This window comes from Scyliorhinus canicula, chromosome 20, assembly GCF_902713615.1.
Source record: "Scyliorhinus canicula chromosome 20, sScyCan1.1, whole genome shotgun sequence".
Lineage (NCBI taxonomy): Eukaryota > Metazoa > Chordata > Chondrichthyes > Carcharhiniformes > Scyliorhinidae > Scyliorhinus > Scyliorhinus canicula.
The window spans coordinates 18,471,214-18,488,119 of NC_052165.1; the positions used below are offsets into that span (position 1 = coordinate 18,471,214).

The 16,906-nt window shown below is 44.0% G+C and overlaps 1 protein-coding gene across 1 annotated transcript in view; it reads left to right on the forward strand.

Moving 5' to 3' along the window:
• otogl (otogelin-like) overlaps positions 1 to 16,906 on the forward strand; it is a 200,793-nt gene that overhangs the window by 96,745 nt on the left and 87,142 nt on the right. Inside the window, exons 29-32 of the mRNA XM_038781368.1 lie at positions 2,372 to 2,506; positions 5,806 to 5,952; positions 7,900 to 8,019; positions 12,930 to 13,046. Of these exons, the coding sequence (XP_038637296.1) occupies positions 2,372 to 2,506; positions 5,806 to 5,952; positions 7,900 to 8,019; positions 12,930 to 13,046 (519 nt within the window). The remainder of the gene's footprint in view (positions 1 to 2,371; positions 2,507 to 5,805; positions 5,953 to 7,899; positions 8,020 to 12,929; positions 13,047 to 16,906) is intronic.

A 16,906-nucleotide genomic window follows, 5' to 3' on the forward strand; every position in this document is an offset into this window, starting at 1 on the left:
AGAGGAGATGTACGAGGTAAGTTTTTTTACACAGAGGGTAGTGGGTGCCTGGAACTCGCTGCCGGAGGAGGTGGTGGAAGCAGGGACGATAGTGACATTTAAGGGACATCTTGACAAATACATGATTAGGATGGGAATAGAGGGATACAGCCCCCGGAAGTGTAGAAGATTTAAGTTTAGACGGGCAGCATGGTCGACGCAGGCTTAGAGGGCCGAAGGGCCTGTTCCTGTGCTGTACTTTTCTTTGTTCTTTGTTCTTAGCCAAATTTGTTGTACCACGATTGTCTCTGCTGCACAAGGAATGAGTAAAAATGTGGGAATGCAAATGTTATCACGATTCAATTATAAGGGGAATAGATAGGTGTTTCTGCAGCTGCAAATGAGACTCCAGAATGGCACATTGCCTCCCTGGTGCTTGGGTCAAGGATGTCTCAAAGTAGCTACATAATATTCTGGAGGGTGAACGGCTAGTGGTCGTGGTACACATTGATACAAATGACATTTGGTTAAAAAAGAGGATGAGGTTCTAAAAGCAGTATATAGGGAATAAGGAAGTAAGTTGAAAAGTAAGACCTCAAAGGTGGTGATCTCAGGATTACTACCAGTGCATGTGTTAGGCCGAGCAGGAAAAGCAGGATATGCTGGATGAATATGTGGCTGAAGAGATGGTGTGAGGGGGTTTTAGGTTCTTGGCACATTGGGACTGGTTGTGGGGAGGTGGACGGGTTACACCTGGGAAGGACCGGGACTGATGTCCTAGGGAGATTATTTGCTGGAGAATGGTTGGGGAGGGTTTAAACTAAAATGGCTGGGGTGGTGGGAACTTACGCAAGGAGTCAGAGGAGGGGGTAACACGGACAATGACAAACAACAGAAGGGGAAATAAGAACAGTGATAGGCAGAGAAATCAAGTGCCAGAAACAAACAGGCTCACAGTGAAACGTAGTGGGAACGGGAGAAGTAATGTTAAAACAACAAGCCTTAAGACTTTGTGACTTAATGAGTGGAGCATTTGCAATACAGTGGATAAATTAATCACGCAAATAGATGTAAACGGGTATGAAATAGTCGGGATTACAGAGACATGGCTGCAGGGTGACCAGGGATGGGAATTGAACATCCAGGGTTATTCATTATTTAGGACGGGCAGACAAAAAGGAAAAGGTGGTTGGCTTGCATTGCTGGTTCAAGAGGAAACTAACGCAATAGTGATGAAGGATATTAGCTCTGATGATCTGTATGGGTGGAGCTGAGAAACACTAAGAGACAAAGAACGTTAGTGGGGGTTGCATGTTGACCCCCAGAAATTCAGGGGGTGGGATTCTCTGTTCCTGCGGTTAATTACCGGCTCAAACGGAGAAACAGCGGGAAATTCATGTTGATAAAATGAAATGATTCCAGTACCGGTGCGGGGCTAGCACCAGCACTGTGTGAAGCGCCCGTGGATTACGTGAAGAACGGCAGGAGAATGACCGGGTGCTGGGCTGCACATGTGCATGACTGTCGACCTGCAGTGGTCGCACTGTACAACCCGCCAGCTGCGACCCCACAGCCCACCCCCTAGCTACTCAGCGCAAGTCCCTCCAGCCCTCGCAGAAGCCCCCCCCCCCCCCCCCCCCCTCCCCACCCCCACCCCAGCCAGCGGCATGGATCCTAGGTGAAAGTGACGGCGGTTCATAATTTGTGTGACCACTTGTGTCCCAGGCCATCGGGAACTCGGCATCGGGCAACGGAGAATCCCGCCCAAGGTGTTCAAATCTGAGAATGTATCTGATAATGGAAATCAATCCAGTCCACAGAGCAGTACTTGAACAAATGCCCATGGTTTAGCTAGCAAATGGCACCTAACAATTCACTGGCAACACATTTCACTGCAGATATCACTGGTATTGCCACATTTTTAGCAGTCGACCGACACTGTAGGTAACCATAATCCAAGATTCCCAATGATGAGTGAGATGGTGTTGCATCCCACTCAAATAGCTAAAGAATAGTGGGAACTGTTGTATTGGAGGGTGGGCATCTCTATTTAGACCCTCAAAATTATGAGCTAACCATGTTTCTTTTCAAAAGAATATTTTACATTTCTATTAATGTATGCCCTAACTAAACTGGATGTTACATCTTCATATTGTTCAGCCAATCATCAATTACATCCCTCCTGGAGAAAGCCTCGGCTTTGAAAAGCAGCTAGTGTTTGATGAAGAGGCATTTCTAAAATTTGATTCTGAAGAAATGCATGCATAGGCAAATAATGGAGTGACAATATAGAATATATCGTTCACTTAAGCCCAGAGGAATTATGAATACAGTTTTTAAATGTGAACAGCTATCATGGAGAAGACAATATATCTGTCCATTTGTTTTCTAGGGCTCTGCTAGTTCGAATGTTTCCATAACCACTCAGAATATGGATTGCTATGACAGTGGAATCATCTGCATGAAGTCCATCATGATTTCTGTTGAAGGCACCCACCTTTACTTTAATGACAATTCCGGGAAGCCAGTGAGTAACTACTTTGACTAAACACAAATTAATCCAGATTTTCCTTCTTGAATTTTTCTTGGAAAAAAAAAGTGTTCAAACTCCACTTTCAAAATGTTTACCTCAGGTCCCCAGAAATGGACATTTTTGTGTGTGGCTCATTTGTGAGAGCCAGTGTTCAAATCTGAGAATGTATCTGATAATGGAAACCAATCCAGTCCACAGAGCAGTACTAGAGGGTGAACAGCTAGTGGTCAAGGTACAAATGCCACGTAACAATTCACTGGCAACACATTTCACTGCAGATATCCCTGGTATTGCTATATTTTTAGCAGTCGACCGACACTGTAGGTAACCATAATCCAAGATTCCCAGGGAATGTAGGCTTATAAGATATAAAACAACCCAGGAAAGGTTAAATGGTTATCATACAGCCTTCGTTCAATTCTTTGTATCTGCTTTTTAAAATTTATTCATGGGATGTGGGCGTCGCTGGCTGGGCCAACATTTATTGTTCATCCCTAATTGCCCTTGAGGGGCAGTTAAGAGTCAACCACATTGCTGTGAGTCTGGAGTCACATGCAGGCCAGACCAGGTAAGGATGGCAGATTTCCTTCCCTGAAGGACATTAGCGAATCAGATTTACGACAATCAGAAATGGTTTCATGGTCATCATTGGACTTTTAATTCCAGATTTTTATTGACTTCAAATTTCACCATCTGCAGTGGCAGGATTTGAACCTGGGTCTCCAGAGCATTACCCTGGGTTTTTGGTTTAGTAGTCCAGTGACAATACCACTATGCCACCGCCTCCCCAACCCTGCCTCTCAGCAACGGTTGAAATTAGATCACTATTGTTGACCATATCACTCCAAGATTAGGAAAGTAGTTGGCAGGGTTTCCACCACTGATCGCTGTTCAGCAGCACTTACTGAAACTACCTTTGATTGGATGTTCAATGAGGATAGAGCCAGGGATAGCTATGATAATCTCCCCGCACTGTCCAGGAACAGGTGACCCTGTAAGCTTGAGTCCAATGCCTTTTTTACATCTTGAAGGGAATTTAATATTCTCAGAATTGGTATCAGCATGTCAGAATGTATACAAACTTTTTTTTCTGAAGAACTATTAATTTGAATGTAAGTTATCAGCAATTATGTCTGTGATTTTATTTATATCACTGTGGGATTAAAACTGTCAGAGCTTGTTGAAGTTTTAATACCCCAATGACTCATTCAGAATGTTGAATCGTAACTAAGCTCTATGAGCTTCTGCATAAAACTGTGTCCATCGATGGTCATTATACAGTTAACATCCACATGAAAATGATTCTTCTTGTCAAAATTTTAGATGGATTTGAAGTATTTAATTTAAAGCATCAATTAAATGTCACTTTACAGCGAAGGAATCAAATCTTTATAATAATCCCAATGATGCTATTTCAATATTTGTTTAACATGTTGAAAAGTCTTGAATAGAGACAACAATCGGTAAAATCCAAAATTCATGAACATTTTCTCATTCATTATTCCTCGCAGCATTACAAAGTGACATTTTTCACATTCTATCCAAATGTGCTAACCGTATAAATGATAATAATAATAAAAATGTTTTATTGTGCAGCTTTTTCATCATCTTTACTGAAAAGAAATAGACTATTACACAAAAATAATCGCATTCACCACTTTCTTCACACATCTCAGATCCAAAATAATTGCTCCCTGCTTCCTGTCAACAGGGAGCACCAAACTTCCTGTGGGGTCTCGAGGAGCATACTGCTCCTTTGGGCTCAATAATGATAGATATTTACCTAAAGGAGCCACACATTTTCGTGAACCGTGCTAAATTTATAAAAACTACTGAAACAACAACATTTCTACAATCGTAGCACTTAAATTAAAAAAAGAATTCCAATTGAGGGGCAATTTAGCGCCGCCAATCCACCTAGCCTGCACATCTTTGGGTTGTGGGTGTGAGACCCACGCAGACACGGGGAGAATGTGCAAACTCCATACAGACAGTGACCCGGGGCCAGGATTGAACCCGGGTCCTCAGCGCCGTGAGACAGCAGTGCTAACCACTGCGCCACTATGCCCCCCTCTTAGCACTTTCATTTGTTTAAAGTGTAGCATATGCATGAGTGCTCCTGTAACCAGAGTGGCTGTGTTGTTACAATAAGTTACTTTTTATTCATTTTATTTAAATTAATTTGTAATTATGTAATTTATTTATTTTGTTTTACACCTGAACTTTAGATTCTGAAGCAAATCCCTGATGTTCTGTCAAACCCATTTGCTGCTGACAGTCAGATTGAGACATTGCAACCATATCTACTTAAAAATAATAGGGTTCTTTCTGCTGAATGCACTTGTCACATGAAACAAACCAGCCACATATCCAACCTGCTGCTCTCCTCTACTCAGTTTCAATCAGTTATTATTCGTTTTTCATTTTCTTACCTAAAGATTACTACTGGTTCTCCTGCTCCATGTTCCAGTCCTGACAGATGGACATTTCACTGTTCCAAATTCCCCAAGTTCTATCTCAGTCTAAAAGTCAATCCTTTGCCTCACCTCCCACGTCCCAAATACCTTCTCCTCTACTGTCCACCACAGCTCACAGCCCTTGAAGCCTCTTCTTCTGCTTGCTACCCGTCAAACTTTGTTCCCAGCTTCACATTCGACCATGAACCCATCACGTCTAAAAATAATGGGCGAGATCTTCTGGCTGTTCATGCCCCGCCGAATGGCACAACCCTGCTGTGAATATTGGCATGGGGGGGGGGGGGGGGGGGGGGGGGGATTCAATGAGATATCCCGGAGGAGGTCAGAGAATCTCGGCCACAACCTCTCCTCCACTCCCTCACACCTGACCATGCTGCACAGTTATACTTTACCAGTAGGATATTACATTCTGAATTAGATTACTTCAGTCTTGAACAATATTTCAACTGATTTATTGTGAGAAATGCGACATGGTAGCTGCAATCTAAAATGAATAACCGCTATAAAACTCTGTCTGCTTTCTCCACCAGAAGATTCAACATAAAGATCCAAGTATCATTTTCTGTTTTATCTGTCAACACGATCTGAAATGTTTATAATAGAGTATTGTAATTGTTTTGCCACATGTTGGTTGTTGCGATTATTTTTGAGAAGCAAATGAGTTTTTCATAAATAAGGCTATCAATAGTCTTGAGGACTGTGCCAAATGAACAGCTAATTAATTCAAGCAACACTTTAATAACATAGGTTAAGAATTTATGCATTCAGCTTCTAAACTGACAGAAGATATTACTTGTCGTTGTGAATTCCTATTAGAGTTTATCTGGGGTAAGAAGAGAAGTGAATGATTTGCAGCTGTGGAAGGCGGGTTATTATTCAGTGGTACATTATCCAATGCAAGAGATTACAGTCTTTTGGGATAAGAAGACAACCATTCATATTCAACTTGGACCTCAGTGGCAAGTGAGTAGTTTCTTTACATTCAACCTTGCCTAGCTAAAGTGCATTACATTTACAAATAGCAGTGAGAATAATGGGCGGGATACTCCGTTGTGAGTCCGCCCCATTGCCGCTACCAGCGACGATGGAGAATTTGGCCGCGCCATTCGCTGGCAACGGGATTCTCTACTCCAGCCACTTGTCAGTGGGATTTTCCCATTGAAACCACCCCAGGACACCAGGAAGCCCATGGGCGATGGTGTGCTGCTGGTGGGACCAGAGAATCCGACCCCCAGCGAACGGCCGGAGAATTTGGCCCAATATGTTGATCTGAAAATATCAGACCTTGGACAGTTCTGATTTTCAAAATAGGGCATGGGTCTTTGATACATTCTGCAGAAGGATAATGCTGTCTACAAAAACAATTGTTGAAAATATGCAAACAAAACATTTAGATATAAAATAATCTGGCTAATAGACCCTCATGTTGCTGCAACACAGCACATCTTTAGTTGAAAGGTCAAAGCTGAGAGTAAATGCCTCACTACATGGGTTGTGATGTTTCTTACAGTACAATGGTGACTAACTTCAAAAGTACTCTATTGGCTGAAAACTGCTTTGGGAAGTCCTAAGGTTGTAAAATTCACTAGATAACTACAAGTCTTTCCTTTTTTAACCTAGTGGTTTAAAGATATATAAATACTATTTAAAAATAGTGGTTTTGTGCATCATTAGTAATGAAGTGGCCGCTAACTAACTTTCTTCCCTGCTTCCAAAATTGATTCTGGAAGTCAGCAGATGTAACTCATGTTAAAACATTCTTAACAATATATTGCTTGTGATGCAGACCATAGTGTTGCTGGGATTGAGAGCACCTATGCGTGAGGGATCAAAGCTGAGAGTAAATACATCAAAGCGTGGCAAATATGTGTTGCTTTGGCTACTTGTAGGCTCTGGCACGCAATTTGTAGCGCAAACTTTGCTCAGTATTAATTTTTGTATTACTATTAAGCAGCCAAGTGGATTGCAGATTTACTAATAAAAAATGGTGCAATCAAGTTATCTTTCTACTTATTTAAATAGTAGAGTTGTATGCTAATGAGCGCAACACATATAGAGATATTGTTCTCCAAGCACATTTAGAAATGTTAATGCAATAGAAAACCATAATTAATGACACCCCTGTGGGACAGGGCTGGTGCCAGGGGTACGGAGCTGGTGACTCACCGGGGCCATCCTGAGGGGGTCATGTAACTTCCGACTGCACTGTTGTCCAGTCCTCACGGTGGGGCCCACGGCGCTCACAGCCTTAGCCAACTCTACCCCTGCCTGGTTAACATCGGCGGGTGGCAACCTCCTTCTCCGGAGAGCGGTGAATCAGCGGTTCGTCCCCGGGGGGGGGGGGCCTCCGCTGTGGCCTGGCCCACGACCGGGGCCTACTGATCGGCGGGCCTGCCTCTCGGGCTGGGGGCCTCTTGTGCTCCGCGTCGGCCCCTGTAGCCCTACGCCATGTTGCATCGTGGCCGACGCAGAGAAGGAAGCCACCGCACATGCGCACAATCTCACCGGCCACAACGTGCATGCACAGACCCACGGAGCCCATTTGACGCTGGTATCGGCAGCTGGAGTGGCGTGGGTCGCTCCAGTGCCGTGGTGGCCTACTGAGGGGCTTGGAATCGCTGCTCCTGAGGGCCTGTTGACACCGTCATGAAATGCGACGGCATTTACGACGCCGTCAACCCTTAGCCTCAGGATCAGAGAATCCTGCCCAGTATATTTACTCTATTGGAAACAATTCATAAAAATGGTTCAAAAAAATGAAGCTGAACATTCAATAAATCTGAAAAATGGCCTCCCCTTTTTCTCACAAATCTCTTGTGCAGCTTACAAATTAAAAGTAATTTGATGACTGATGAAGTTTGTCTTGGATCTGTTGTATTATAATCACGTTGTCATTTCAATCATTGATAGGGTAAGGTGACAGGTTTGTGTGGAAATTTTGACAAAAATACAGCAAATGACATGACCACGTCGAACAACATGGAGGTGAGCAATGCTCAAGCTTTTGGAGATAGCTGGGCTCTTGGACAGGTAAGAAGTACAAGGACACAAAATAGAATAGAATATGAAAGGATTTTTGACACATTGAGTCAGTATTGTGGTTTGTATCGTTTGTTTTAATCTTCCGAATAATGTGAGTCGGACAAAACCTTCAAACAAATGAAACGTGGACCTTCTCTTAAATTGCCAAAAATAATTGCTCTAAAATGTAATCTAACGTTATAGAGGGAAATTTTATCAGCCTGTTCGCCGTGGGCTCAAATCTTGTTATGGCCACTAACTCTCGCGAGAGGGCCACAATGGAATTTACGGCAAAGAGATCTCAATTTGAGATCTTTCCCATTCCCCGTCTGCGATGCAATTGGATTACCCTGATTTTAAATATCCATAAATGGCTTAATGCATTGCTTCGGGGTTGTTAGATGTTCTTGCCCTGCCGGCGTGAAATAATGCTGGAGAGAATCACTGCTGGTTTCAAAAAACCGAAACAGTTAAGATGACTGTTAATGACGGGTAATGGTGGACATGGCTGGGCAGTGCCCTGGCACAGCCCCTCCCCACCTTTTTAACTGCACTTTGAAACGATGCCCCAATTTCTTTGGAGCCAGAGTGATGGTGCAGAACACGCCCCTTGCTTTGTTTTGACAAAGGGCTCGATTTTCCCAATAAGAGACAAAGTACTCCCGCCAGCGGGGATACTGGAGTGATTCCCACTGGTGCTAGCAGTGAACCCAGTGTGCCATTCAATGGCACTTGGAAATATTTATTCCCTAGGATTGGGTTTTCTGTTCCATTAAACGGCACACCGATGTTCTCGCTAGACCTGGGAGGTGTGGGACCTAACCTCTCTCACAGGTCCTGCTCCTCAGAGATTGGAGGGCCATTTTTAAAGGATGTCCTGATCACAGAATGCTGCTGCAGCCCACCCCTGACCCGAATTTCTGGCAAGCCCCCCCCCCCCCCCCCACTCCTCACCCCCACCCCAGTCCCTGGATGTTCTTGCGAATAAAGAGGCAGCCTCCTTAAAAAAAAAAGTTGCAGTTAGGAAAACAGCTGCTACTCTGAGTTAATGGACTCCTGTTGAGCCATATAAATAAACAGTCTAAATCCCACCCTTTGAAACTGCCTGTACTTACCAGTCAAAAGCTTGTAAAAGACAATGGCCTGTGAAATTGAATGTAAGCAATGCAGTTCAAAGCTTTTAGGTTTCTAAGCTTGCAGAGAGATATATGGAGTTAAAATAACCAAAACAAAAATCAGATTTAAAATTTCATCTGCATGTTATCCTATCAATGCCCAAAATAGGTGAGTCAGTAGATGAAATTTTATTTTGGAAATGAACCACCCAACTCAATTTCCAAATGGACCTCACAACAGTGGCATAAATTTCTCATTGAAACAGGCAGGAATCTTAATGTAATGTTTAAAATATTCCTGTTGCAAATGTGGAACCCTGATTTAATGTTCTTGTACTAATATGGGGACTGTGTGCCATATGCTGTGGCCAGTAGGATTGAACTTGGGGCAATAGACACAATGGTGAATTTTGAGGGAAATTTTAACCTGGAAGAACAGGTGGATTCGGAGCAGTTTGAGTCAGGAAAGAGGTTGGAGAGAATATTTAGGTGTTTATAAAGTGAACTCCAACAATTCCATATCTGGGTTTACTAGAGGCATATTTAAATGCCGGTGAGAAATGGACTTGCCGAAGTTGGTGTTTATCAAATTGGATGTGGGCGAGTACTTACTGGCACAATTAATGGCCATTGAAGATACTGATGAAGTATTTTCAAATTGCTTTCAACTTGGTCCAAAATTTAATACGAGTGGCAGGGGTTCCGATGGTTCAGGAAACTGACCAGGGAAATTAAACTGGGCTTCAAATGCAGTTCAGGTGGCATTGCCTCACCTGAATAAAAGCTCGGTTATTCCAGAAAGTTCCCCACTTCCTCTGGCTCATGTTCCGCAGTGAGTTCTTGTGTGAATATAACTTTTTTCAATCTTTGAGGATTTAAAGTTGCCAAAATCAGGTTAGGAAGTAGCTTGGCTGTTATTCTTTAGATTATTTTATGGGATGTGGGCATTGTTGGCAACATCAACATACAAACGTACAGATTAGGAGCAGGACGAAGCCACTCGGTCCCTCGAACCTGTCCTGCCATTCAATAAGACCGTGACTGATCTGATTGTAACCTCAACCCCTCATTCCTGCCTGTCCCGATAACATTTCACCTCTTTGTTAATCAAGAATCTAACCAGCTCTGCCTTAAAAATATTCTAATATTCTGCTTCCACTACCTTTTAAGGAAGAGTATTTCAGAGATTAATAACCCTCCGAGGGAAAACATTTCTCCTCATCTCCACCTTGAATGAGGGACCCCTTATTTAAAGAATGATCCCCTAGTTCTGATTCTCCGACAAGAAGAAACATCCTCTCCACATCGACCGTATCAATACTGCTCAGGATCAGGTCGCCTCTTACTCTAACATCTCGTGAATAAAAACCTGACCTCTCCAACTTTTGCTCGTAAGATTACCCGCCCATTCTTGGTATTAGTCTAGTAAACCTCTCTGAACTGCTTCTTTTTTAAAAAAAAATATTTTTATTAAGGTATTTGCAAAATTTTTATAACAATAACCAAAACAATAACATTTACATGGTAAAATAAACATTTCCAAACCCGACCCAATCTGCACACATCTCAACCATCTAACACCTATCCGCCCGCCCCCCCCCTTCAGAATGCTGCTTCTGCCGACATTTTAATTTTCCCCCAAAAAGTCGACGAACAGCTGCCACCTCCGAGAGTACCCCAACATTGACCCTCTTAAGGCAGACTTTATTTTCTCAAGACTGAGAAACCCAGCCATGTCACTAACCAAGGTCTCTACACTCGGGGGCTTCATGTCCCTCTACATTAAAAGGATCCATCTCCGGGCTACTAGGGAGGCAAAGGCCAGGACATGGTCCTCTTTCAATCCCTGAACTCCCGGGTCTTCTCACACTCCAAAGATCGCTACCTCTGGACTCTGCACCACCCGAGTTCCTATCACCGTGAACATTGCCTTCGCAATCCCCTGCCAAAACCCTCTGAGCTTCAGGCATGTGGACATGGTTTGTTGGGCTTCCCGCGCACCTCACACATCTATCTTCTACCTTGAACAAATTGCTCATCCTCGCCGCCATGTGTGCCCAATGGACCACCTTAAATTGTATTAGACTAAGCATGGCACATGAAGAGGAGGAATTGAACTGCTCCTAATACATTTATATCTTTCCTTGAATAAGGAGACCAATACTGTACACAGTACTTCAGATGTGGTCTCACCAATGCCCTGTACAACTGAAACATAATATCCCCACTTTTGTAATAATTTCTCCTCTCAATAAATGACAACATTCTATTTGTTTTCCTATACATCGCTGTACCTGTATACTAGCCTTTTGTGATACACTAGGACACCCAGATCCCTCTGCATGATAGAGCTCTGTAATCTTTCATCATTTATATAATAACCTTTTTTATTGTTCTGCCAAAATAGATAATTTCACTAATCCCACATTTTACTCCATTTTGTCCACTCACTTAACCCATCTATGTTCCTTTGTCACCTCCTTACATCCTCTTCACAATTTACTTTCCTAGTGATCCTTGTCTCATCAGCAAATTTTGCAGCCATACATTCAGTCCCTTCATCCAAATCACATATAGGGCTGGATCCTCTGGTTCCCCAGCCACGTGTTTCTAGGGCACGCGCCATTCGCTGGCGGCCATGAATTGTAAAAAAGGTGAGGCCCTGGCTCTGATAATGTCAATGAGAAAAGTACCCAATTATGCCAACTCTGTTTCCTGTTAGCTAGCCAATCTTCAATCCTTGCCAATATGTTAGCCCCTGCCACCGTGAGCTTTTATTTTCCACAATAACCTTTGATGTGGCACCTTATCAAATGCCTCTGGTTCCCCTTTAGCTGGAGCATGTGTGACTCCTTCAAAAAACTCCAATAAATTGGTTAACATGATTTCCCTTTCACAAAACCATGTTGACTCTGCCCAATTGCCTTGAATTTTTCCAAGTGCCCGGCTATAATATCTTTAATAGTGGCTTCTAACGTTTTCTCTATGACAGATGTTAGGCTAACTGGCCGGTAGTTTCCTGCTTTCTGTCTCCCTCCCTTTTTGAATAAGATCATTGTTTGTTCCACGCTCCCAATTTCCCTTGAGAAGGTAGTGATGTGTTTGAAAGCACACCAGAGGAGGAAGAACATCATCAACCATGACAGCAATGACCTGCTGTGGTGGGATATCAGCACATGCTCAGGTGACAGGTCTGCAAGAGTGAAAATAACCGCACCATAAGTTGCTTCCAGCCTTGATCAGTTCAGCATAAAACAAAATTGAAACGCTGTTTCTTCACTGCCACTGGGTCAAGATCCTGGAACTCCCTCCCTATCAGCACTGTGGGTGTACCTGCACCACACGGACTGCAGCGGTTCAAGGAAGCAGCTCACTGCCATCCTTTCAAAGGCAATTAGGGATGGGTAATAAGTTCTGGCCTCGCCAGCGGAGCCCGTATCCCATGAAAGAGTAAAAAAAGAAAAACAATGAATAATAAAGAGTAGTAAAAACTGATAATACTGTGGATTCTTCTCTTTCCAGCACAAACCGTTGTGATTACAATATCTGTGATGAATAATTCTTGTAATACAAGATTGATTCTGTAAAATTCTGTTTGCTGCTAAAGTGGCCCATTCCCTACCACTGGGATCATTTAGCCATTAGCTGTAGTGTAAACACGTGAGCTACTGGAACAGCCACCCATTTAGACACCTCCCTCCATTTTCCTTGAGAGAATTATGCGGTGACTATAACATGGTTAATGGCTAGTGAAGCTGGTTAATAATTTGAAAATTAATATTTTCCTCTGTTCTTTTGTTCAAGTGTGTGAGCAGAAACGGTATAACCCGGCCATGTGAAGCAGATTTAATCAGGCAGCCATTTGCAAAGAGAGAATGCGCTATTTTATACAGTGAAGTTTTCGCTCCTTGTCACAATGTGGTAGGTGCAAGATTTTTGTTTTCTTTCTCTCTTGTTGCCTTAGATATTTTTTGTCTTGGCTTTTGTGTACCTTATCCAAATGCATCCTTTTTTCACTTGCCTTGATATTTGGGTGCAATTTGGGATAACAAAGAGAGATTTTTTTAAAAATCCTTTGATTGCTGCTCCTATACTGTGTCTCCACAGGCTCCTCCTTGTCTTTGAAAGCTTATCAAATAATGATAGAACAAATAGATAACAGCAGAGTCATAACATGGGGTGGGGAATTTTCAACACTGGTGCAAGGGCTGGTTCAGCTCAGTAGGCTAGACAGCTGGCTTGAAATGCAGAACAAGGACAGCAGCGTGGGTTCAATTCCCGTACCAGCCTACCCGACCAAGCACCGAAATATGGCAACTAGGGGCTTTTCATAGTAACTTCATGTTTGTGACAATAGAAGATTATTATTAGTTGGGTGGGTAGAGCGTTGGTTTAGCTAGACAGCTGATTTGTGTTGCAGAACAAGGCCAGCTGCGCCAGCAAGGCTGTGAAAATCGCTTATTGTCACAAGTAGGCTTCAAATGAAGTTACTGTGAAAAGCCCCTAGTCGCCACATTCCGGTGCCTGTTCAGGGAGGCTGGTACGGGATTCCCATACCAGCTGAGAATTCTGATTTCCCCCTCTGTGTACCTGAACAGTGCTGGACTCTGGAATGTGGCGACTAGGGGCTTTTCACAGTAACTTAATTGCAGTGTTAATGTCAGCCTACTTGTGATGATAAAGGTTATTTATTTATTTAGTCAGTAGGTGTCAGTTTCTTTTAGTGTTTGCCAGAACCAGGTGTAATTGTTGTTAAAAGAGCTGTATCTGGGCTCCACCATATTGTACCCGAACAGTGATTGATCTACGATATAATTTATCGAGTTATAATTTAACTCGGGTATGACTGCCTTGAACCTTTGCCAATGGAGGAACAAATGTTCCTCTAGATTCCTGCCAAGCTCACAGGGTGAGCATCTCTGTTTCACTGGTGCTAGCACAGGTGCATTGAATCATTCACGGACTGTGATTACCACCAGCAAGGCCAGCATTTATTGCCCACCCGAATTGAGAAGGTGGTACCGAGACTCCTTTTTGAACCCGTGCATTCCAAGCGTTAGGGAAAGTGTTGTTAGGGAGAGAGTTGCTCAATTGTGACCCACTGACAGTGAAGGAACAGTGATATCATTCCGAGTCAGGATGGTGTGTGACTTGGAATGTCCAGGGAGTGGCCTTCCCATGCATCTGCTGCCCTTTTTCTATGTATTAGAGTTTGTGGTTTTGGAAGGTGCTGTTGGAAGTGTCTTGCTGGGTTTCTGCAATGCATTTCATAGATGTCCACACTGCTGTCACTGTGCCTTGAAGGTGGAGGGAGTGATAGATTCAGGTGATGGATGGGGTGCCAGTAAAGTGAGCTGCTTAGATGAGGATGATGTAGAGCTTGGAGCTGCACTCATACAGGTCAATGGAGACTATTCCAACACACTCCTGACTTGTGCTTTTGGGAGTGAGGTGAGTTACTTGCCACAGAACTCACAGCGTCTAGCTTGCTTTTGTCACCAATGTACCTGGTCCAATTCAATTTCACCGTTATCCTCCACTGTTGTTGCTCTCTCTCCAATCAGATCTGTGATCTTACAGTGGCTTGGTACAACTGAGTGACTTGCTGGGCCATTTCAAAGGACAATTAACTCAATCACATTGCTGGAGGTTTGGAGTAACATCTAGCCCAAGCTGGGTAAGGACAGCAGATTCCCTTGCCCAAACAGCATTAGTGAAGTTATTATGACAATACAAAAGTGAAATGGGGCAGAATCTTGTGCCATTCTATGCGGCACGTTTGGTGGTGGTGGTGGGGCATTTAATCAGGTGAAATGAAATGAAATGAAAATCGCTTATTGTCACAAGTAGGCTTCAATGAAGTTACTGTGAAAAGCCCCTAGTCGCCACATTCCGGCGCCTATTTGGGGAGGCTGGTACGGGAATTGTTCCATGCTGCTGGCCTGTCTTGGTCTGCTTTAAAAGCCAGCGATTTAGCCCAGTGTGCTAAACCAGCCCCTAGCAAGGTGGGAGTGTGGTGGGAGAGGACCTTACTGTCTTTCCACCTTCACCCCAATTAACCACCTTCACCCCCCTCCCGCCAAGGTCCTTGCTGCTGGCCTGTCAAGTGCCTGAGTGGAAACGATGTGGCAGGTGCCCAAAAGGAGGCAACAGGGGGTCCTTGCCCGCCCATGAACAGGATTCAGCCAGACAGGTGCCATTACCGGGCCCAGCTTTTCGTTTCATGTTTATTTAAATTCCACTGCCTGTCAGAGGGGCAATCTGTACACATGCCTACAATATTAGCAGGCCTCTGGGAACATTACTACTACTCGGCACCACAGTTCCCCTGTCCTTGTGCATGAAACATAATAAGTTCACATGCAGCTACATCAAGCAATTGGGAAGGCAAATTAAATATTAGCCTTTGTACATTGCAAGAGAAACAGAGTATAAAAGTGGGGAAGTCTTGCTACAACTGCACGGGACATTGGTGAGGCCACATCTCGAGTACAGTTTTGGTCCCCTTACTTAAGGAAGGATATACTTGCATTGGAAGCAGTTCAGAGGAGATTCACCAGGCTGATTCCTGGGATGAAGTGGTTGTTTTATGAGTAAAGCTCAAAGAACAAAAAAACAAAGAACAAAGAAAAGTACAGCACAGGAACAGGCCCTTCGGCCCTCCAAGCCCGTGCCGACCATGCTGCCCGACTACACTACAATCTTCTACACTTCCTGGGTCCGTATCCCTCTATTCCCACCCTATTCATGTATTTGTCAAGATGCCCCTTAAAAGTCACTATCATCCCTGCTTCCACCGCCTCCTCCGGCAGCGAGTACCAGGCACCCACTACTCTCTGTGTAAAAAACTTGCCTTGTACATCTCCTCTAAACCTTGCCCCTCGCACCTTAAACCTATGCCCCCTAGTAATTGACCCCTCCACCTTGGGAAAAAGCCTTTGACTATCCACTCTGTCTATGCCCCTCATAATTTTGTAGACTTCTATCAGGTCGCCCCTCAACCTCCGTCGTTCCAGTGAGAACAAACCAAGTTTATTCAACCGCTCCTCATAGCTAATGCCCTCCATACCAGGCAACATCCTGGTAAACTCTTCTCCACACTCTCTAAAGCCTCCACATCCTTCTGGTAGTGTGGCGACAAGAATTGAACACTATACTCCAAGCTCAAGCAGGCTGGGCCTATACCGACTGGAGTTTAGAAGAATGAGAGTTGATCTAATTGAAACATAAAAGATTATGAGGTTAATTTACAGGGTGGATGTTGAGAGGATATTTCCCCTCATGGGGGAAACCTCGGACTAGGGGGACACAATTTAAAAATAAAGGGTGTGATTCTTCCAAAATTAGAGTTAGGGTTAGGGATTAGGGTTAGGGTTAGGGAACAAGGTCCCCAAGCGAGCACATTTAGCTGCTTGTTTCCTGGTGCTTGCAGTGTATAAAGGGGCTGAATGGGGAATGCGCGGCCGATGCTGCATATAGCCAGCTCGCTGTAACTCCCCAGTGGAGGGAGCCCCCAAAACGATCCCTGACCTTCCCCCTCCCAGCCCACACGCACTATGGGAGGGCCCTTGGGCCCACCACCACTAACTCTACCTCTCCCCCTCCCCCCATTATCTCCAACACCCATGACTGTGTCAATGGCCCTATTCTTCAAGTGCTAAAAAATGCAAGCTTGGCACCTTGGTAATGCCAATTTGGCAGTGCCCATGTCAGCTGGCAGTGCCACATGGGTACATTTTCAGTGCCAGGCTGGCACCCAGGCGGTACTGCCAGGATGGCAG